General features: G+C 44.1%; 2 protein-coding genes across 6 annotated transcripts; both read left to right on the forward strand.

Annotated features, from left to right (window-relative positions):
• Positions 1 to 2,486: 2,486 nt before the first annotated feature.
• LOC115540218 (zinc finger protein 2 homolog) lies at positions 2,487 to 9,173 on the forward strand. The gene is made up of 6 exons (XM_030351331.1): positions 2,487 to 2,695; positions 4,123 to 4,256; positions 4,585 to 5,528; positions 5,674 to 5,845; positions 6,164 to 6,298; positions 7,332 to 9,173. Exons 2-6 carry the CDS (start codon positions 4,142 to 4,144, stop codon positions 8,033 to 8,035), a joined length of 2,070 nt encoding a protein of 689 aa, XP_030207191.1. The 5' UTR covers positions 2,487 to 2,695; positions 4,123 to 4,141; the 3' UTR covers positions 8,036 to 9,173.
• Positions 9,174 to 9,746: 573 nt separating this feature from the next.
• gaa2 (alpha glucosidase 2) lies at positions 9,747 to 22,028 on the forward strand. 5 transcript variants are annotated; one of them, XM_030351673.1, is made up of 21 exons: positions 9,747 to 9,964; positions 10,464 to 10,591; positions 10,743 to 11,330; positions 11,662 to 11,807; positions 11,925 to 12,090; positions 14,574 to 14,670; positions 15,207 to 15,326; positions 16,091 to 16,209; positions 16,330 to 16,461; positions 16,548 to 16,658; positions 16,895 to 17,008; positions 17,116 to 17,200; positions 17,592 to 17,709; positions 17,870 to 18,003; positions 18,257 to 18,408; positions 18,648 to 18,796; positions 19,154 to 19,295; positions 19,451 to 19,549; positions 19,785 to 19,949; positions 20,336 to 20,482; positions 20,799 to 22,028. In XM_030351673.1, the coding sequence occupies exons 2-21, from the start codon at positions 10,499 to 10,501 to the stop codon at positions 20,862 to 20,864; spliced, it is 2,943 nt and encodes a 980-aa protein (XP_030207533.1). In that variant the 5' UTR covers positions 9,747 to 9,964; positions 10,464 to 10,498; the 3' UTR covers positions 20,865 to 22,028. The 5 variants fall into 5 exon arrangements, with proteins under 5 accessions (XP_030207533.1, XP_030207537.1, XP_030207534.1 ...); XM_030351677.1 differs by having other exon boundaries at positions 20,802 to 22,028; XM_030351674.1 differs by having other exon boundaries at positions 9,772 to 10,248.
• The last annotated feature ends 527 nt before the right edge of the window (positions 22,029 to 22,555 follow it).

Consider the following 22,555-nt stretch of genomic DNA (forward strand, 5'->3'; position numbering starts at 1 on the left):
CCCGCATGCCCACTCAGCCCGCACATAAATATAAAAAAAAAAAAAAAAAAAAAAATTATAATAATAATAATAATTGATCGAGTTACAGAAAACTCGTTCAAGAAAGATGAGAAGAATTCATAGAATTCAAAGGCAAACCCATGCGTCTAGTTCGCTTAGAAGCGATATCAGTCATTAAAGATCCACTTAAGTCGCCACTACAACTACTACAACTGTTTGTTGGGTTTGAGTTCATTGAGTTGTTGCACTTAATGTTGGGCCACTGTTTTTCAGTTTTTTGACTTCATTGAATGATGATGTATGTGAGCCCTTTGCACTGATAAAAATACTGACCATTCATGTGGCTGTTTGAGCATGGAAAACATGAAATGAATGTATGTTGGTTCAATTAACATACCGTACATAGGTTATGATTCTGGACGATTTTTTAGGTAGTGGCCATCGCCAAAATGCACCAGAATACTGGAAATCATCTACCAAATTCAAAATTATGTAGCTTCTCTCAGCTCACGTTTAGTTGAAGTGTGCAGTGATGTGGCCCTCCGATGGTTATGATAAAAAATGTGGCCCTCTTTATCATGAAAGTTGCCCATCCCTGACATAGATGAAAACATATAAAATAAACGAGATATCACAAAAGGGGAGGAAAGGCCAGGGAGAAAAGGTGTGTTTTAAGCCTAGATTTAAAAATGGTGATGGAAGGAGCGTTTCTGACTGCAGGCGGCAGCTCGTTCCAAAGGCGGGGGGCAGCCACAGCAAAAGCCCTGTCACCCCTCTGTTTTAGCCTAGTGCGTGGAACGTGTAGGAGACCCAAGCTACCTGATCTAAGGGACCTGGTGCAGAGTGGTGGTGGATGAGCTCTGTGATGTAGGGCGGGGCCAGGCAATTTAGGGCTTTAAAAACCATAAGTACGGTTTTAAAATGAATTCTGTGCTGGATGGGCAACCAGTGGAGGGATGCTAGGATGGGGGTTATATGATCCCGCTTTCTGGATCCAGTCAGCAGCCTTGCTGCGGAGCTCTGGACCAACTGAAGGCGAGAGAGGAGTGATTGAGGGAGTCCTAGGTAAAGGGAGTTGCAGTAATCCAGCCGTGATGTGATGAAGGCGTGTATTACTATTTCCAGATTGTGAAGTGATAAATGGGGTTTCATCTTGGCAATGACTCTGAGCTGGTAAAAACTGCTCTTGACTACAGCAGCAATTTGCTTGTAAAAGCAGAAATTAGAGTCAAAGATGACACCCAGGTTTCTGGAGTGGGATTTGACGTAGGGGGAGAGAATTCCTAAGTCGGCCGTGCGAGGGGTTTTGGATTTGGAAGGGCCAAAAATAATGAAAAATAAAAAAAAATAAAGAATACAAGCGACCACAAGTACATTGGGTTACTACACAATATTTACTTCCATACATAGATAGCAAGTCATAGCCAACTTCTACAGAATGTTTGAAAAAAGAATAGTACATCTTTCAGTATAATTGAGTGACAAAATAAATTGCCATTTCCATATTTTTTCTTTCTTTGTCAAAGTATTCTTACTTTGGAAACAAAACAGCTTCATAATTATGTTTCTATGAACATTGTTTGCAAGAAGAATTTATCCTAATACCATTCAAACTGACGGCACACCGCATTTGCAGTTTCAGGCACATTATTACCAAATTTTGCATTAGAGAAATGTATATTCTCTCAGAAACTAGTAACCCGCAATCTGGAACAGTAGGTGGCACCAGATCACAACACCCATCCTTTGCAAGGAGGTAAAGAACGTGTAGGCAAGCATGCCTGTCCGTTGTCACAAAGTAGCAATTTATTTATTTATATATACCAGATTTATTTCAGATGACAAAGTTCAACAAAACTACACTGTGGTCAAACCACAATCTGAAATGATTATAGTGTAAAGCCTCAGCTAAATGGCACAGCAAACATGAATCGCAGTTGGCATTAAAATACGTCCATGCTCATCATTCAAAAAATATCAAGATTTTCAATTAATATTTAATGATCAATGATGCTGGCATTAGAAATGCAACTATTAATGCACGGTTTTTATTTCCTTGGAATGGTAATTGTTTGTCAAGGACATTGTTGCAGCACTGAATGAAAAGTACAATACACGCACGCTTAAATCTACAACCTGCGATGAAAACATCTTAAACTATATAGCTCGTTTTAGGCGTGTTTGTTGTTTTTTCTGACCTCTTATCCAACGGGTTCTGCTGATGTTGAAAGAACAGATTCGATTTATGCTTTGTGTATTTGGCAGGGGAATGCATATATTGCTCTAAACAAGATCATTATTGCAAGTAAAGTCTACAGGCAAACACTTACTGTGTAATACATGTGCATTGTATACTGTTGCATTCATATACCTGAGAACTTCGTGCAGAACGCACATGAGAGATATTCGCAACAGCATGTGGCGAATCAGCCTTTATTATGTCCATGGAATCAGCAGGGAAACGCCAAGGCTTTTATTTAGAAGGTGATCCGGAAGTTGTTATGCTAACGTAAGCTAGAGCTATGTTGCCTACCATTCAACGCTTTGCAGATAACATGTTGGATAGCTCTAAAAGCACCAATATATGGTGTAACCATAACAAATAAAAATGAAACGACACGAGGATATTTCGAATTATTTATGAGTGAACGCATGTCAGTCGGGTACTTTCCGTCCAAGGAATATCAATGTTGAGGTTGGTCAAAGCTCTATTGTCTTGTTAGCTAGTTTTACCGTTTGTTTTTATATGTCAGCTTCATTGAACAGCATCCTAAGTTGTTCTGATGTTGTCATTTCTATTGGCCATCCCTTTATCATAGAAGTGCTAATGATGACAGTGTACTGACGACGCAAAATACGAACGCATCAACCTGATTTTCTTCATAAGAATGTGGGCAGTAACTGCTGGTCCAAATTATGAATGAGACATTTAGGTTATAATCATAAAACTACTACTACTAATAATAATAAGGTTACAGGGAGTGATGGCTAAGGGCAATTAAGCATGATTATACTAATTTAAATGGTGATTTAATTGTCGATGACAAATGATTAGTCAGGGTCTAAAGACACGAGAGATTAAGATCAGGCTATAATGTGTACTTAAACCGCTCTGTCTAACAATCCAAACAGCACTATTGCAGATGTCTGATGGAAGTATCTGACTCTAGTTCGCTCCTTGCTACTCGTCACCTCGCCATTCAAATGTTGGGTATAATAATACAACTTAAACACATATCACTCCTGCAGGATCAGTCGTCCCGTGCTGAAATATTCCTAGATACAAGTTGTCATCATGACCAATGATTGTTTCCGGGGAAATGGGATATGTTTACATTCGTGAGGCGCATTATAATATTTTTATGAAGCTCACCCGCCCTTGAGTTCATTACATGTATATTTTGTTTATTTACAGTGTATACAACACAACTGTGTGGTCATTAACGTTATTATCGAATATCTGTCGTATTTAATTATTGTTGAGTTAAAATAAATTATCTTGCCTAAGAAAGAACATTTGCAGATACACACAAAAGCATACACATTGTTGACATTCTCTGAGATGGCCAAACATTGTTAAACACTTGTACACAATTGATAGACATTGTTGGCATGGTCAAACACTGTATAAGATTGACATTCTCATAATAAGCTTTATAGCATGCATATAATTGACCTATATAGCAGCAGGGATCTTTGCTGTTTTGTCTTCTTCAGTAATCTAATACTATGGAGGTTTGTTGAACTTTTCAACTTCCATGAGAGTATGATGGGTAAAATTCAGGTACAATTTTGTGTTACATACCAATTATTATTATATTTGTCAGATTAAATTGCAATATCATCTTATTGCAATTTAGTTATTTACCAAATGTAGGCCTAGTGTGTGATAATAAGGTCTAATTATAGGAGTTTAATTATTCGTTCCATATACAGAACCTTATTGTGCACATATTAGTTTGTTTAGCACTGAATCAACAGCTTGTATTGATTCACACAGTGCATTTAAACTCACCACCTGATCTTGCAAAGCTTCTTTTCTGTACATCACATCTTAACACAGTAATGCTTGAGTTTCACTGACTGACTGTTATTTATTTACCCCTGGCTGTGCTATACAAGGTGATTCACCATTTGAACGATGGGCTCAGAGAACCCCGAGGATTTGAGCCCTGTCCTGTTGCTGGTTGAAGATCAGCAAGAAATAGGAGGACTGATTAACTCAGACGGGGAAGAGGTGGATTTTTCACAGCTAAGTAAGTGGAAAGCATCTGCTTTAATGCTAAACTAGTGGGCACAGGTATATATAACATCAGAAGTTGCAGTATTGATCTATAGAATCAGAGTCAAATCTTTCCTGAGCTAGCCATTCTTAAGAGAAAACACATGCTAATGCTAAACAAACCTCATCCCATTTACCTTGGCTACCATCCATCAAACATATTAGTGTCATATTCCCTCCAACATAGAGGGCTATTCCAATAGAAACATAAGGCTGATTTACTGGTTATTGGTTAGCAGGAGACAGTATGGGCCCACATTTCAATGGCAGCCCATTTAATTCTCTGCACATCATTAATACAGGCGAGCGGGTCAGCAGCAGCTTCGTGGATGAGGAGTCAAGTGCATTCGATCCATGCGAAAATGGGAAGTTCCCGGCCACCACGCACACCTGCTCAGTGTGTGGGAAAGACTTCCCCTACGCCTCCAAGCTCCAGCGCCACCTACGGACCCACTCGGGGGAGCGGCCCTTCCCCTGCAACGTGTGCGAGAAGAGGTTCCCCGAGAAGGGCCTGCTGATGATCCACGAGCGGGTGCACACGGGGGAGAAGCCCTTCCCCTGCCCCTTCTGCGAGAAGCGCTTCGCCAGCCAGGGGGAGCTGCGGCTGCACAAGCGCACCCACACCGGGGAGCGGCCGTACCACTGCACCATCTGCCTCAAGAGCTTCTCCCGCCACTGGCACCTGAAGACGCACCTGGACGCCATGCACTCGGAGGTGGTGGCCGGCTTCACCAGGAAGAAGTTCCCGTGCGCCGAGTGCGAGAAGAGCTGCAACTCGGCGGCGGAGCTGCGCGACCACCGGCGGACGCACACCGGCGAGCGTCCCTACCAGTGCTCGTTCTGTGACAAGCGCTTCGCCCTGTCGGGCACGCTGGTGCGGCACGAGCGGCTCCACACGGGCATCACGCCGTACCGCTGCTCGGACTGTGGCAAGACGTTCGCCCAGCAGTGGACCCTGACCACGCACATGCGCACCCACACGGGGGAGAAGCCGTACAGCTGCACCCAGTGCGACAAGTCGTTCATCGCGCCGGGCGAGCTGAGGAGGCACACCCGGATACACACCGGGGAGAAGCCCTACGCCTGCGGCCACTGCGGGAGGCACTTCTCCTTAGCGGGAACTCTTAGGAACCACAAGCGCTCGTGCACTCAGGCCAAAAGCACGCCCAGCCCCGGTGTCTCCGTGGATACAGCTATCGCCGCGGAAACCGATCAACCAGAGCTGGTGAGCTCCAGCTCTCCAGAGGTAATGCAATATTAACGCGGGATTACTTTTTGTTTTATCAGGGACATTTATTTTTACACAATGCTTAGAGAAAATGCTATGAACATCCAGGCCAATGCAAGGCGATGCAATAACCATCTCTTACGACCCACCGATATTTCAATAGGCTTTGCACAGCCAGGGTACGGCAAGCGAGGACCCCTCTTCCGAGGATCCTCACTCAGACGCCGGGTCTCGGTGTGAGGTTGAAGTAATTGAGGACCGGATGGAAGACGTCGCCTCCAGCCCACTAGTGAATGTGATAGTGAAAGAAGAGGAGCAAGAGGAACCCCTATGTGGTATTTAATAAATATTTTACTATTGATCGTTTTATCCAAAGCAACTCGTGTGTGTCTTTTTGTATTTCTTATTTTTTTGTATTTTGTCGCTTGATTAGTATTAGTATTTAAGGAGCGAGTAGAAGTCGGCATCTTGCTCAAGGACATTGGGGTTTGAACCCAGAACCTTTAAGCTTGCTCACCCTCATTACCCTAGAGTATCCTGCTCCCGTTATTGTTATTATCATTATTAACTATTTACTACCATTAGAGTTGACCAATCTGGACCAATGTGGTTGCCTTGGCTAATGTTGAAGTGTTTCTCTGTGTTTTCCTCAGTAGAGGGCCTTGACCCTGATGGCTCTAGCTGTGAAGAATGTCCTCTCCCGGAGCTCAGCCCAGAAATCCGAATCACAGTCAAGGATGAACAGGATGAACAGGAGGAACAGGACGATCAGGAAGGAGAAGCCAATAGTAAGCTTTTAAAACATCATACCATGAGTCAGTATGAGTATCATATCATGATATTCACGAGTGTGAATGTTTTGTTTTTTTTTTATTAAAAAGAGGCACAACATCACACACCCATCCAGTACAGGGTCACGCACATAGACAGTGACGGGAAAATAGTTGAATCCACTGATAATTTGTCTTCTGTAATCTGAAGTTTGAAATAGATGAAGACACCATCGTGTGTACTGCTGAGCCATGTTTGAATTGGTCAACAATGTTTGTTGTAACGTTGGACTCGATAGTGTAGATGCGGTAACACATCGAAGAGACCGCCGCTCTCCCATGCACCACCTAAGTGAAACAGAAGACGTGAAGCAGAGGAACAAGGATATGCACTTTTACATTTCTGACCGCTTATACATTAACCTTCTATCAAAACCACATTAAGAATTGTGAATTTGCCTTTCTCTGTCACTGCAGATTTTAGTTTAAAGGCTGCATTCACTTTCCTTTGCTGGCTGAGATTTGGACGAAATAGGACGAAGAGAACGACAGCACAGTTTAGTTTGCGAACTTTGAACATACCCAAACAAATGCATTGTCATTCTCTGTTGAGCAACTCAAGATAAGCAGGTTTTTTTTAGGGTTGTTCTACCATTCCCCGTTCTCCTGCTCTATTCCATTAAAGACCACCTTAGTATGTCTGTATTTCAACTTGGTTAACAACAGGTTTCACAGAGGGTAATGGATCCCATCCATGTTCTACAGGTCTGCCAAATGTATGCATGTAAATGTAATATGTTTTTGACATTTTCTGTTGACTTTGCCTGTGTTGCTTGCAGTATAAACTGCGATTACACTTTTACGTATAGGAAAAGAGTAAAAATACAGAGAACGAATGATTGCTTGATGCTTTCCATAAGATCCTGCATTGGACGGATCGAATACACTAGGTGATGGCATTCAACAGGGACAGAGTCCACACACACATCAAAGAATAGCTTATAAAGGATAACAATGTCTTAAACCTGGACCCATTTCTGTGTCCCCGTAGACTCCACAGAAGAGGACTCCGGTCACGTGGTCTTCGTTGAGGAGGGCGGTCCCACATCACCCATACAGTGCCCATTCAAAACCAAAACCACCTACTGCTGCGGGCTGTGTGGCCGGGACTGCCACAAGCTCTCGGCTCTGCAGATACACATGCGGATTCATTCGGGGGAGAAACCGTACCAGTGCTCTCTCTGCGGGAAGCAGTTCACGCAGAAAGGTCAGCTCAAGGGTCACCAAAAAGTCCACACGGGAGAAAGGCCCTTTTCGTGCCCGGACTGCGGCAAGAGCTTTGCACACTCGGGGGCCATGAACAGACACCGGCTGACGCACACCGGGGAGAAGCCCTATCGCTGCTCCCTATGCGAGCGGAGCTTTAACCAGTCGGGCCGCTTGAGGGAACATGAGAAAATTCACTTTGGGGAGAAGTTTGACTGTCCCGAGTGCGACAAGAGTTTCACCAGGGCGTCGAGTCTCAAGAACCACTTCCGGCTGCACACCGGGGAGCGGCCGTACCGCTGCGACCTGTGCGGGAAGGGCTTCAGTCGGTCCCAGAGCCTCAGACTTCATAGACGCAAACACGGACAGCCTCGCACCGAGGAGGAGGAGGAGGAGGAGGCGGTGTCCAGTGGGAAGAACGAAGACGATTCCTCCCAGAGTGACACCGCCTCTCCGCTAGATATGAGTATAACAGAACATCATTACTGAGATGAATGCAGAGACATTTATAGAAACAATAGAACTAAGGTGATTGTTGTTTGAAAGGTCATACAGTTTCCAAGATTTTAGGCATTGGACCTTCATAATCCATAATTGATGCAATCTGCCTCACAGTGTTTTAAACATGGGACTTGACTAAGAACTGTGGCAACCACCTATATGGGAAATACTGTAAACATTACATGGCAAAGTTATGGTTTGCCTATGTGTCTGATCTGTGCCTGTTCTGTACCTATATATGTTCTGTTGATCAACTGAATCACTTCCTTTATGTTATGCCCTGTGTTGATCCAAATTTGCTTTATTAACTTTATTCTCATTGAATCAGTTATGTAAATGTCACATTGTCGGGCAGGCCATGAGAGGGGAAGTGGTTAAGCAGGTGAAATAATATTAATTATGATAATTATTAAACAATTCCCTATCAAGGTATTTGTCACATAAACACACCTATCATCGGCATAACAATGGTAATCTGAAGGAACAGCCTTTCAAGTCGAGTCACCAAGTCTCATGAAATACATCTATGTTGTAAGGCAGGCAGCTGTGCATTAATTATGTATTGTGGAAAAGTAATAGGAAGGGAGATTATTAACGAATCAGCCTCTGTGTTAAGCTGAGCATAACACCATAAAACACTGGTTTGCCTGAAGAGCCGTAGGATTTCCGTGATGTTCATAATTATCCACTGACCAATGTGAATTTCTATATATATTTCTGAATATGGGATATAAACAGAAGGATATTAATAGAAAATAGAAAAAATAAGGATCCCATAGATTTGCAAATGCAGTTTGTTATTCTGTGGTACAATTACCCCAAAACTCGTTTATATCAGGCTGCAGAATTATGTAAATGTAGGGTCAATAATATAACGTCCTGAAGATAAAACTGTACTACTATACTTATCTACTACTCTTACTACTGGTATGTCATTTAAGCATACAGCCTCACAACAATTGGACCAGTCTAAGCAAGCCAATGGCAAAGCACACCATTTCCCTAAAACCTTTGAAACTGAAATACTACAAATAAGAATAAAGGTACTGTTATAACTTGTTTATCTATTTATTGGTTAGTTGTATTGTAACATGACTCATTAAAAGATTATTTGTGGTTGAACAAATTACTTTGTATTGTTATATTTCAACAGACAGATTATTTTCAAATCAAGCTGAATTCAAAATCGAGTGAGTATTGAAGATTTATTATTTGCTGCACGTGGATGAGAGCTAAGCAGGGAAGGTCTTCTACCTTCACACATTATGCTCAGACCTTGGATTCCCCAAATAACAAAGTAGGCCGACTCAACTGTGATGACTCGATGACCCATAATTCAATCAGTTAAAGCAAAACTCATATTTAAAATGGACTGGTTTCCAGTCCATTTCAATTTAATACAATTTAACACTTTCAATTTAATGTAAATTAAAAAGATTCCTGGATTTATACATTTTCAACATGTTATATCTATATATATATATATCTATATATCGATATATATATATATATATATCATAGCCAGACAGTGTGGTTGATGTTACCTGGAGGCAACCCAAGGTCACTGGTAACACACATTAACGAAAAAAGATGCAATGGCAGGTTTTTAACCTATAGGGGGCCATTTGAGTTCATATTTACATTACGTTTGAAAAACTTTGTTCATTTAATTTAAGATTTGGGCCAGGTTAAATGTATACGATTATGTGACCCACTATTTCAGGTGAAACACCAAAATGACGTTATTTTAGGATTTAGTTTGGTTAAATGAGGAAATTCACCATGTTGGTCGACATAGCAGTAAAATGCAAAAATACGAGTGTTCTTGAACGCGCCGGAAAAGTAAACACACGATGGCGTGTGAAACCGACAGCGCAATGGCCAGCTATTAAACTCAAGTTTCTAGGTTAAAATACGGTAAATCTGATAGTATGTTGATTTGCATGTTGAATATTTAAAAAATCAGCCATGACAATGTTTGGTACGTATTCTAAACAACCGTGTTGATAGCGTTAGCTAACAACACAGCCATTGCTACTGTCATTGACGCTAACCTCAAGACAGTTGAATTTAATCGATCAGGGTCCAAAATGTACCAGCCACCAGCTAAAGGCAGATATATTTGACAACTCGGCAGGTAAAAAAATGTTGAAATAATAGAGACATTGCTTGGCCAGTAGACTCCAATTCCAATCTGAAAGGTAATAACATTGTAAAAGTACACTTTTGACCATTAGAGAGAGGTATTCTTGGCAATTCGTTCGAAGCTACATCTCAGCTGATGCATGTTAGCCAATACCTCCCACCACTTACAAATATAGAGGATCTCCGTTCTCGGGTCTTTGTGTAAAACTCTAACTGTGTTCATACTTTCTATTCCTCTTTTTTATTGAACAACAAATGGATCTACAACAAGACTGAAGCAAATCAGTTGAGGCTAACCCTTTTACAATGGTCTCATACAAGCGCTTGGACCCTGAAAATGTGCGGTTTTCTAATGCAGCTTTGTTGGGGGGATCTGCTCTCACTCAGGAAAACGAATCGGTGAGTTAACAACAATATCATTTAACTATTGGTCTGATCAATTACAATCCTAAGCTACTTCTCGTTTGCCAAATTGACAATTAGACTAGCCGAGGATTTATTGTAACTAATTACTTGACATGTTTGTGTGTTGTTTTGATCGTGTCTAAAGGAAAGGGACCCTGAAGAGTGTGAGCGTCCCCTGATCCCACCGAGGCCGGCATGCTCGGCTACGACCGGCCTCCTTGTGCTGGGCTCTTTGCTGCTCGTGCTCTGTGCTGGCTGGCTCCTGGCCACAATGTTCTGGCTACACAATGTCCCCAGCGATCAACCACACAAGCCTCCAACCCCCAGCTCTACTAATAGGACAGACGCACAAGGATCAAAGGAGCAGATTCTTTCAGTGACTGTCCCGAATCCTCAGGCATGTGCAGTAATCGCTGAATCCTGGAGGTTCGACTGTTATCCTGAGAGTCGTGCGGTCGTGACCAGAGAGATGTGTGAGGCCAGGGGCTGCTGCTTCATTCCGGTGTCATCTTCCTCCACCTCTTCTTCCTCTTCATCCCCGTCAGGCAGACACGGCATCCCTTGGTGTTTCTACCCCGAGGGGTTTGGTTCATACTCATTGGTTTCGGTAAACGACACAGCTCTCGGAGAAGAAGGCAGGTTGGTGAGGGACACCAAGACCTACTACCCAGGAGACATCATGACTCTTCACCTGGAGATACGACATGAAACAAACACAAGGTTGCGGGTTCGGGTGCGTGGAGCTGCAAACTATAAACTAACACGATTTTTTTTCTATGGGATAGGCCAGTGGAACCTTTCAGCGTCCCAGCTGAAAGGTTATGGGTTCAAACTTCAATGCCCCCAGTCCACCTAGGCATCATAGGCATCCCAAATAAAGTCCCAATACCACAGCCTGCTCCCCATTGACATGTATCTCTGCAAAGTAACAATGTATGTGTCACTTTGGACAAAGGGTCATGAAATGATCAATAGGAGTAATCTAGTTAATATCTCTTAATATGTGGCTCCTGTTTTTCCAGTGACAGACATTATTGTTTCACATGTGCTTCTTTCATATCTAGATTACTGACCCCTCTAACTCGAGATTTGAGGTGCCCATTACTGTCCCAAATGCCACTACGAAGGCAGATAGTCCAACCTACTCTGTGGAGCTGTCCAAAGAGCCGTTTGGTCTCATTGTGAAGAGGCTCTCTACAGGAACAGTACTGTGAGTGTGTCCGTCGCTGGAGTATCCGGAGAAAGTGTGGATAGTGTGTTATAACATTTATTTATAATATATATTTTGATGATAAGTCCAAAGTTTCCCCTTTTTTTTTTTTTCCAGTCTTAACACCACCGTGGCTCCGCTCTTCTACGCGGATCAGTTCCTCCAGTTCTCCAGCTCCCTTCCCAGCAGATTTATCTACGGCCTAGGGGAGCACCGCTCCACCTTCCTTCATAACATCCAGTGGACCACCCTCACCATGTGGGCCAGAGACGTGCCTCCCGTGGTAATGACCAAGCCTGCACGCACGCATGCATGTCATGTAATGCCAAATAAAACGACAAACAATCTGCAATCTACGATTGAATTGCTTTTCCGAGATGTAGATAATCATTTTGGGGATATCAAGGTGTGCATTTTCATTATAATTATGTGTAGTTGCCTTACTGATATTAGACCAATCCGAGAAGGATGATTCTACGCTTCATATTCATTTTATTGGAATCTGGAATCTGCTTCTACTTAAACGACGTTTGGTGTACAGATGTTACGGTGCTGAAAAAGACGTGCAGTCCTCACTTAGAGACCCTCTTCTTAAACTGCAAGCCCTTTTATTCTCCGCGGGAGTGCTCCTCGTTTGTTATGGTCGGTGTTTACATACCACCGTCGGCCTGCGTAGCAGACGCGCGGCAACAGCTGGCCGACCAGATAACAGACGCAGAGAAAAAACACCCGGACTCTCTCGCCATCATTGTTGGGGATTTTAACGGCGCCAAACTCAACCAGGAACTCCCTAAATACAGACAGCATATCAAGATTCCCACCAGAGACAAAAATACACTTGACCATTGCTACATTGTTTTAAAGGATGCTTACCGTGCCGTTTCCCGGGCAGCTCTAGGTCTCTCCGACCACTGTCTGCTTCATCTCATTCCAACCTACAGACAAAAACTAAAATCATCTAAACCTGTGGCAGAGACTGTAAAGAAATGGACAAGGGAATCAAAGCTGGAGTTGCAGGCTTGTTTTGACTGCACCAACTGGAGCGTTTTTGAATCTGCAGCTACAGACCTCAACGAGCTCACTGACACTGTAACTTCTTACATCAGTTTTTGCGAGGACATCCGTGTGCAAACCAAGACCTTCTGCACATCACAACAACAGCAAACCTTGGTTTACTCATAATCTTAGGAGGCTGCGTCGAGCAAAAGAGGAGGCCTACAGTAGTGGGGACCGGGACCTATATAAGCAGGCCAGGACCAATCTGACCAAGGAGATCAAGGTACCCAAAAGAAGCTACAGTGAGAAATTAAAATAATAGCCTCTCAGCCCACGACCCTGCATCAGTTTGGAAAGACCTGCAACAGATCACAAACTACAAGAGGGCACCCCTCCACCCTGCAGAAAATCTCAGATTGGCTGACGACCTGAACGACTTTTACTGCAGGTTTTGAAAAGCACCAACCATCTCACCCTCTCACGCGCAAAAGGTTTTCCCTCAACACCCAACCCCGTCCCCCCACCTGCGCTAACTATCCACGAGAAGGATGTGTGCCGGCTCTTTCAGAAGCCGTAAAATCAAGAAGGCTCCAGGACCTGATGGTGTGTCCCCCTCCTGCCTGCGAGTCTGTGCTGAACAGTCGGCGCCAATCTTCACGCAGATCTTTAACTGGTCCCTGGAGCTGTGTGTAGTGCCCTCCTGCCTCAAACGCTCCACCGTCATCCCAGTCCCCAAAAAACCCTCCATCACAGGACTTAATGACTACAGGCCGGTCGCCCTGACGTCTGTGGTCATGAAAGCCTTCGAAAGACTGGTGTTGAGCCACCTGAAGGACATAACAGGACCCCTGCTGGACCCCCTGCAGTTTGCCTTTAGGGCAAACAGATCGGCGGATGATGCTGTCGATATGGGACTACAATACATCCTGCACCACCTCGACTACCCAAGGACGCATGCCAGGATCCTGTTTGTAGACTTTGCAGTTCCTGTCACCACCTGTCAGTGGATCATCAGCCTCCTGATTGACAGGCAGCGGCATGTCAGACTGGGGAGCACCACATCCAAAACCCGGTCCATCAGCACTGGCGCGCCACAGGGGTGTGTCCTCTTCTCCCTCTACACCAATGACTGCACCTCAAAGAACCCGTCCGTAAAACTCATCAAGTTTGCAGATGACACCACCGTCATTGGTTGGATACAGGATGGTGATGAGTCTGCCTACAGACAGGAGGTGGACCAGCTGGTCGAGTGGTCCATTAACAATTGTGATACCTCATGTATATCTCTCAAACGTACAATTCAAATATTGTTAACACTACCTCTGCACTGATCTGCCTTGCACTGTATTTATATTTATATTGTAATCTTAAATCTGACCGTGTATATACCGTCGTGTATATATATATATATATTTATATTTTTTATTTAAATCTTAATCACTTACTGACTGACTGCACCATTTCTACCATCTCTTGAATTGTTGTGTATTGTTTTGTAAATTTGTAATGCTGTTTACTTAACAGTATTTTTAATGTTTTTTAGTGAATGTTGTACTGGGAGAGCAAATGGTTGCCGAAGTCAAATTCCTTGTTTGTTTACGCAAACCTGGCCAATAAAGCTTAACCTTGCGTCTTATTTGTTTAGAACGGTGACAGACAAGACAATAGGGGAATATTATTCACAATCTTCCCTCAGTCTTTCCCCATTTTCCACCACATGGTGGCTTTGGCACTGATACATATTGTCCTGTCTTCTTGACTCCCATAAAGGAAATGACCAATCTGTACGGAGCGCATCCCTTCTACCTGGCCATGGAGGAGGGCGGAGATGCTCATGGTTTCTTCCTTCTGAACAGCAACGCCATGGGTGATATGGTTTTTATAAAGCCTCTGTGTTCTCTTTACACTCTCTTGGTTGTTTTGAACCCTTTGAGTCATGTCAAATGACTCGTGCACACTGGGACAAAAGTTAAAAAAAGATGAATCACCTGAAAAAAGCAGAAGTTTAAAAGTTTAAAATTGACTTGCTGTTTTTTTCACATCAGTTATTCTGTAGACTCTAAAGCGGGTTGCATGGGGTCAAGCATCAGGGGGTAGCGCAGGTGAAGTTCAATCCCCGGCTCCTCCTAGTGTGAGTGTCGTGGTGTCCCTGAGCAAGACACCTGAACTAGCAACCTTCCGGTTACAGGTCAAGCCGCTCTACCTCGTGAGCTTGAGTCAATCAGTTCCCATTTGCCTCTCTGTTTCAGTTAGCTATTGAATTCATTCGAATGAACAGTGTCTCAATGTAATCAAGCTTGTACAGCTTCTGTTAACTTGCAGTTACGAATGTGTTTATGTAACATGAAATCACCCACTGGCTATAAAAAAGATCTAATTCTTTTCTTGCCGATGCTTCGTCAGACGTGGCCCTCCAGCCTGCGCCCGCTCTCACGTGGCGCACCATCGGGGGAATCCTGGATTTCTACGTGTTCCTAGGACCTGATCCTAGTTCAGTAGTCTCACAGTACCTGGAGGTCATAGGTAGGGTTTGTTTACGGCTGCAGCACATAGACAATGCATCCAGGGGACTGCAGCATCATTGGAGTACGGGACGTTATTGCGGAGCCCTCTCCCGTACATGTTGATTAAATCAGAGGCGCGAGACAGCGTCCACCTAGATGTCGCGTCCATAACATGCATAACATGTCAGTAGCAGGTTACAGCTAATCTAAAGTAGCTTTGACTCTAATATACACTGAAAGCTTGTAATTCCCCTGTTTTTGAAAAGTTTGTGACAGTTATACACAACATAGGATTTGTGTTCACCAGTCACTGTTTGAAAAAAAAAAAAAGGCTGACTTTTTGTGAAGCAAACCATTATGCAGAGATTGTGTTGTATGGTTGGTTGATCAATCACCTTCAAATGTACGTTGATGTGATGATACATTTCGTAGGTATGAATTGAAAACTTGTTGGTCACATTGCTGTGGCCTGACGCGTGCGTGTAACATTCAGACGACCCACGCAGAAGCATGTTGAATATTTCTTTTAAGTACATTTTATCGGGGATTGACATTGGAAAGCTAATAAACCACACATCAGGTCTGCAGGAAAAACTCTTGAAATAACTGTACATTTCTTATATTCCATATCTTTTGTTTTATGTGGATAGTTTAATTCAGTAAAGTGGGGATTCATAGCATAACCTCCACATAAATCAATTCTTTAAAACACATTTCTTGCGGATGTGTTCCTCTTCCCTTATCCTCACCTCTTCCTTGTCCCACCCTAATCTCCCTTCTCAGGCAGCCCAGCGATGCCCGTCTACTGGGCTTTAGGCTACCATCTCTGTCGCTGGGGTTACGACTCCAGCAACGCCACCTGGGATGTGGTCAAGAGCATGAGAAACTATGGCATACCCCAGGTATGAACGGGCACGAGACCAGCATTGGTGTGTTCTTTTATTTTGTGTGTCTCGATCTCCTTATCCCCGAATCAGTCATTCCGTGAGTCATTCCTATCCTGTTTGTGTTTGGGCTGGCAGGATGTCCAGTGGAATGACATTGACTACATGCAGCGATTCATGGACTTCACCTATGACCCTTCAAGGTTTTCCACGCTGCCGGAACTTGTCAAAGATCTGCACTTTCACGGCCAGCGCTATGTCATGATTCTGGTACAATAACCCCATCTCTGCCACTTTGCCACTCTACTTTTTCATCCTATTTCGCAATCATAACTTATGTGGGTTTTTTCTAACAGGACCCGGGCATTAGCAGTACCGAGCCTGCAGGCTCCTACTCGCCGTATGATGAAGGGTTGAAAAGAGGAGTTTTTATCAATGACTCCGATGGGAACACACTCATTGGCAAGGTGAGACACTCTCCTCTTTGAGATATCTCTCGACTCTACATCCAGCAGATGCTTGTTTGGTAGGGAGGGCAATTATTACAATTTACCGGGACGTTGTTTAATTACCTGTCTCGTCCTCTCGTAGTAGCCTAGGACGGTGGCCATGTTGCAGCTCCTAGGGGCCAACTGCAGGTCTTGTACCTTCCTTAAGGCACTACACGTTTGCCATGAGTTGCTTTGCTCTGTTGTTTGGTCAGGTTTGGCCCGGTTTGACGGCATATCCCGATTTCTCTTCGGACGTGACCCACGAGTGGTGGTACGACAACCTCAAGAGGTTCCACGAGAAGGTCCCGTTCGACGGCCTGTGGATCGTGAGTACTGGGCACGGGGGATTAGAGTTGGCTGATATCATGTAGGGGGGTTTTATACTGTACTGTTTCTAAACTGTTCTCGGCTTGGTCATCAAATCCTCTGCTAGGACATGAACGAGCCGTCTAACTTCCTGGATGGCTCGACCAATGGCTGTCCTTCCAGCAGTCTTGAAGATCCTCCATACACACCCGGTGAGTAGAAGCAAATGCAGGCATGCTGCCATGCAAGTTAATATGCCCTAAATGCCTGATAAAACACAACCGTTGGGTGTTAATCTCTTTTCTCCCTGATTCCGTATCATTGCTCAACCAACAAAGAAGAGTAAAGTAGACTCCACATACATCTCGCATGCAAACACACTACACACTCCCAATATAATTTCACACACCCCAGAGACATCTATGGCCTTTCACTGTGTGTATGGACTCTTGGACTCTATGACTAATGTTTGTGTATATGTTTTTATGTGCTGTCTTAATGTCTTTCTATGAGGATTCAAGAGATGTGTAATGCAAGACAAATTTCTGTGTAAACGAACGGACATCAAAGTTAATCGAATCTAATCTAATGTATCTGTCGTAGGTATCCTAGGGGGCTTGCTGAGATCTAAAACTCTGTGCGCGACGGCACAACAGAAGATCTCCGTGCACTACAACGTGCACAGCCTCTACGGACTCATGGAGGCCAAGGCCTCTGCAAGGTCCAAACTCAGACAAACGCACACCAAAATGAATTCATATTTGTTGCGACTCTCTTGTGCACGTGTTTGTGTGTGTGTGTGTGTGTGGGTGAACAAACCATCCATTGTGTTATCTCACCCACACTTATTTTCCTCCATTTCCTTCCTTTATGCTCCCCAGTGCTCTGCAGCGTATTGCGGGCAAGAGGCCCTTTGTGATCTCGCGCTCCTCGTTCCCTAGCCAGGGAATGTACTCCGGTCACTGGCTGGGAGACAACCGGAGCCAGTGGAAAGACTTGTATGCCTCGATAGCAGGTCCGGATCCCTCTTATGTTTTCGTCATTTAAATGTATCCCACGAATTCTCCTTCATCTTCTTCAGGGCTTGACCATCACAATGCATCATGGGATGTTTTGTTTTCGATACTCCGCCATATTGAGAGGACTCATCCAATGCTCCCAAAATGGAGACACTCGTTGTGATGTGATGTCACAATGTACAAGCCCTAGACTTATAGACCTATTTCTCACTGTTTTCTCGACCTGCTTTATTCTTTTTCTTCCTCCAGGTATCATGACCTTTAACCTTCTGGGAATCCCCCTGGTGGGAGCCGACATCTGCGGCTTCGGGGAGGAGCCGCAGGAGGAGATGTGCGTCCGCTGGACGCAGCTCGGGGCCTTTTACCCCTTTACACGCAACCACAACGGCATAGACATGAAGGCAAGTGGGCGAAAGGCAGAGCTGGAAATCCACACCATACGGGCAGTGTGACGGCAAATCTGTTCCGACATGCTCTCGTTTTATATGGGGGACGAGGGTTGAGCAACTCGTGTGTGTGTGTGTGTGTGTGTGTGTGTGTGTGTGTGTGTGTGTGTGTGTGTGTGTGTGTGTGTGTGTGTGTGTGTGTGTGTGTGTGTGTGTGTGTGTGTGTGTGTGTGTGTGTGTGTCCGTCCCTACAGCCCCAGGACCCGACAGCCTTTAGCCCCCTTGCCAGGACGGCCATGAGGCAGGCTCTGCTGCTGAGATACTCTCTCTTCCCGATCCTCTACACACTCTTCCACCATGCACACGTACAGGGACACACTGTCGCACGGCCGCTCATGTTTGAGTGAGTGCCGCTTACAAATATTATTATCATCAATCTTTCTTTTTAAAGGTGACATATTATAGCACCAGGTGTGGGTGTGATTAGCCGTTACAAGCCGTTTTGAATATGTGCAAAGTTTCCCATCACGAGTGGGCGTGTCCACCTAGATGTGTGCTCGATAGATCAGTCTGCCAGCCTACCCAGTGGACTGTAGCAAACGTTGCTCATCTATCAGTCATGAACCTAGGTTGACACGCCCACTTCCGATGTCAGAAGAGGCACACTTTTTAAACGGCTTGTAACGGCTAATCACACTCACACCGGATGGAAATAATATGTCAATTTTAAGTTAAATGTTTCCCACACTTTTGCTCTCAGGTTTCCCGGGGACGTGAAAACGTACGGTATCGACAGGCAGTTCCTGTGGGGGAAGGGTTTGCTGGTGACACCGGTAGTGGATCCTGGTGTGGACTACGTGGTGGGCTATTTCCCGGCGGGCCTGTGGTACGACTACTACACGGTGAGTCTCCCTCATTCCCACCGTCACTCAGAGAACAACGGCGCCGTTAACGGTGTCATGAAGGGAATCCCCTTCTTTTTGATGTCCTTACTCGTACACATCTACTTACAATGAGCTCTCAAACCCTCCTGCTCCATCCCCCTCTCTTCTCCCAGGGCGACTCTGTGCCCAGTAAGGGGGAGGTGCTACGACTCCAAGCTCCTCTGGACAAGATCAACCTGCACCTGAGGGAGGGCGTCATCATACCAACGCAGGTAATCAGGCTGCCTGGGGGCTGTGTTGTTCGAGTTGTTCACCAAGCGAGTGTGGTGCTGTAGTATTGCAGAGAAATTTTAATGACCGCAATCGGTTCAGAAACATGCACGGCATCATGACTTGCGAAGGCGGAAATGAAACTGCATGTTTGTCACCTTATCCGGAATTGATTGTGTGTGTGTGTGTGTGTGTGTGTGTGTGTGTGTGTGTGTGTGTGTGTTTGCGCGCGCGTAGAGGCCCAACATCACACTATGGGTGAGCAGTGGTCAGCCTCTCCACTTGGTGTCGGCTCTGTCTGAGGACGGCTCCGCCAGTGGCGATCTCTTCTGGGATGACGGGGAGAGCATCGACACCTACGAGACCAACCAGTACGCTTACATCGTCTTCGATGTCACCCAGGTTCGCTGTGCTGCTCTTCGCCCTCCGTGTTTCGTACTCATTCTCAGTACAGTGGGGTTCGACTTCGAGCCCAAAGATTAAAACATAATGCCGGCCTTGCAGTCTACATGTAGTCATCCTTGACCCCAATTTTCTAACCCCTACCTGCTCTTTAATGACCTCTATCTCTCAGAAATGGAAAGTGAAAGTGGATAAAGTGTCAGTTAAATGATAAAAAGTGAGTTGTACATTACAAATGGATAAAAGTAGTAAATGATTCATGTGAATATGAAACATTGCTGATCTCCAATCTTACTCACTGTGCTTCGGCGTCCAAAGGTCGGAGCAATACGTTGACGATAAGGCTTGATATCAGGGTGTGACTCTTTTTCGTTTTGTTCTTCCAGAACGTGATGACGTCCCAGGTGCTCCGCAGCCACCTGGAGGCCACCTACATAACGGTGGAGTCTGCCTCCTTCTACGGGGTGAAGGCAGAGCCCGACAGAGTGCTGGTCAACTCCCAGGACGCAGCTTTCACCTACAGAGCTAATCAGGTGAGGCCGAGTTAGTAACGGGGGGGAGGGCCCCCCCGCATCGTGTCTGTGGCTAGGATGTGTAGCGTTGCCCAGCTTAAAGGGGTTTGGATTCAACACTAGTGTCCACACAGCATACCTGTCCGCATCTCTGAGCAAGATGCCAAACCCTAATTGCTCCTTAAGGGTGTGTATCTATTGAATGTTATCATTCCACGTTGCTTGAACAAAACTTTCTTCTGAATTGCGTAATAAAGCTTTTCAGGTTGAAAAGACTTCCTTGTTTCTACTGAACCTGGGAAGTGATTGGCTTTCTTTTGTTTTGCTTTCTTCCCAGCAGGTGTTGACGGTATCCGACCTAGGTCTGAACCTCAGTCAGAACTTCACCATCAGCTGGATGTAACCTCACTGTTGTTCGCATTTTACGTCTGCAGAGAAAATGTATTTAATGTATATTTGCACAATACATCTGAGTCATTTGCAGTGGAACAGAGCTTAAACCAAATGGGTTAATTGCTGTGAAACCATTTCAAGCCGGCGGTCTTTTAAGATGTAGCCCATAACTTTGGGCTACATCTTAAAATTAAAGAAACCTAAATTAATTGATTTCAAACAAAATCTCCGTCCGATTTAAATACCTTGTTTGAAAAAGGCCTGCAATCTCAATTCCTGTAATCAATTGAAGATAAGTGTGATTGGATACGTTTGTTTGAATGAGTTGTGTCATATTCACCCACCCCCGCCTTACCATGGAACGAGAGCAAAGAGAGTATTAATAGTTTTACACATTGGCTCTTAGAATGACAAAGGGATTGCATAATTTTCTGGATGAGCCTGTTTTGCACTGATTTTAAATTGCAGCATGTAGATGCCTTTTTGAAATGGCATAGATTTCTTAACCTTTTCTTTGTTGTCTTCCAATGGTTCCAAATGAAAAGAGGTAGTTCTTGACCAGTTCACCAGGATGGTTTTGTGGCTTGTCATGGATGGTTGTGAGTCACGGGGAGAGTTTAGGTATCATCAACGCATGACACACAATGAGGCTAGGACGTGTTCTTCTTTTATTCTCCGTTAGTCTGCAATGGAATCGTTTTTAGTTATTTTAAATCGTTGTCCTTAAAGTGACACCCAAGATGAGGAAACTTTAAGATGAAGTGCGGTATGTAAGGCTTTCTGATGGCCTGCTGATTTTGAAGAGCTGCCTTGCCATTTGATTGACACGCATTTGTTTAAGTAATGGCTGGTAGACCGCTGCCAAGTTCTGACATAGCTTTAGCAAACTGGCTTTGTATGTAATAATTTAACAAATGTGAAACTAGAAATACAGTATGCTTCATACGATTTATTACATTCAGAATGCAATGCGAGAATGTCATTTGTCTTGATGTTGTCAATCGAATGGCTGATTTTAAACCTCTGCTAGTATTGCTGTTGCTGTGCTTTTATGTGCTGTATCGTTTGGGATGTTTAAATTATGACTGTGCTTTAAGTGATTTCAAACCCATGATGTTCAGCTTAATTGTAAAGAAGAGTTTATTTTAATAAAGACTTAATTACTCTGACTGAACGTTCTCCTGGTACTCTCATATTTCTTACCTCAACAATTCGTATAAACTGCATGCAGATTTCCTCAATATAGATGATATGTATTGAAATGTATAACTTTCTTCAAAGTAATTTACAGGTCAGGCTTGGAACAACGACAACATCCAACCAATATTCGAGAAACTACGATAACTAAATCAATGACCAAGTTCCTAAAACCATGGATGAATTGATAGAGTAGCTCTATCAGGTTTGGGTTTTGTACACATTACTGGTAATGAATATCAGTCAAGGGAAGTTGTAAGGTTTTAACACGAGTGCTATAGCAAAGAAGCACACAAGTCAGTTCATCTCCAAGGAGATTGGTTTTTAGATGGGAAGGGATCTATCTGATTACAGATTCATATACTACAGGAAACTCATTCCACCTTTGAGGTACCACCCCTGACAATAGTCTTGAGATGACAAACTTCACTGGATCAAATTGTCTTACCAGAAAGAAGACTCAATGTAGAAAGGAAAAAACGGACAATAATAACTAAATTGAAT

Source organism: Gadus morhua, chromosome 3 (genome assembly GCF_902167405.1).
Source record: "Gadus morhua chromosome 3, gadMor3.0, whole genome shotgun sequence".
Lineage (NCBI taxonomy): Eukaryota > Metazoa > Chordata > Actinopteri > Gadiformes > Gadidae > Gadus > Gadus morhua.

Bases quoted from the DNA above. Each gene is read 5' to 3' on its own strand.
- LOC115540218 (XM_030351331.1), top strand. From the start codon at position 4,142: ATGGGCTCAGAGAACCCCGAGGATTTGAGCCCTGTCCTGTTGCTGGTT. The intron at 5,529-5,673 runs GTAATGCAATAT...ATATTTCAATAG, and splicing joins TGAGCTCCAGCTCTCCAGAG to GCTTTGCACAGCCAGGGTAC. The intron at 5,846-6,163 runs GTATTTAATAAA...TGTTTTCCTCAG, and splicing joins GCAAGAGGAACCCCTATGTG to TAGAGGGCCTTGACCCTGAT.
- gaa2 (XM_030351673.1), top strand. From the start codon at position 10,499: ATGGTCTCATACAAGCGCTTGGACCCTGAAAATGTGCGGTTTTCTAAT. The intron at 16,659-16,894 runs GTGAGACACTCT...TTGTTTGGTCAG, and splicing joins GGAACACACTCATTGGCAAG to GTTTGGCCCGGTTTGACGGC. The intron at 20,483-20,798 runs GTGAGGCCGAGT...CTTTCTTCCCAG, and splicing joins TCACCTACAGAGCTAATCAG to CAGGTGTTGACGGTATCCGA.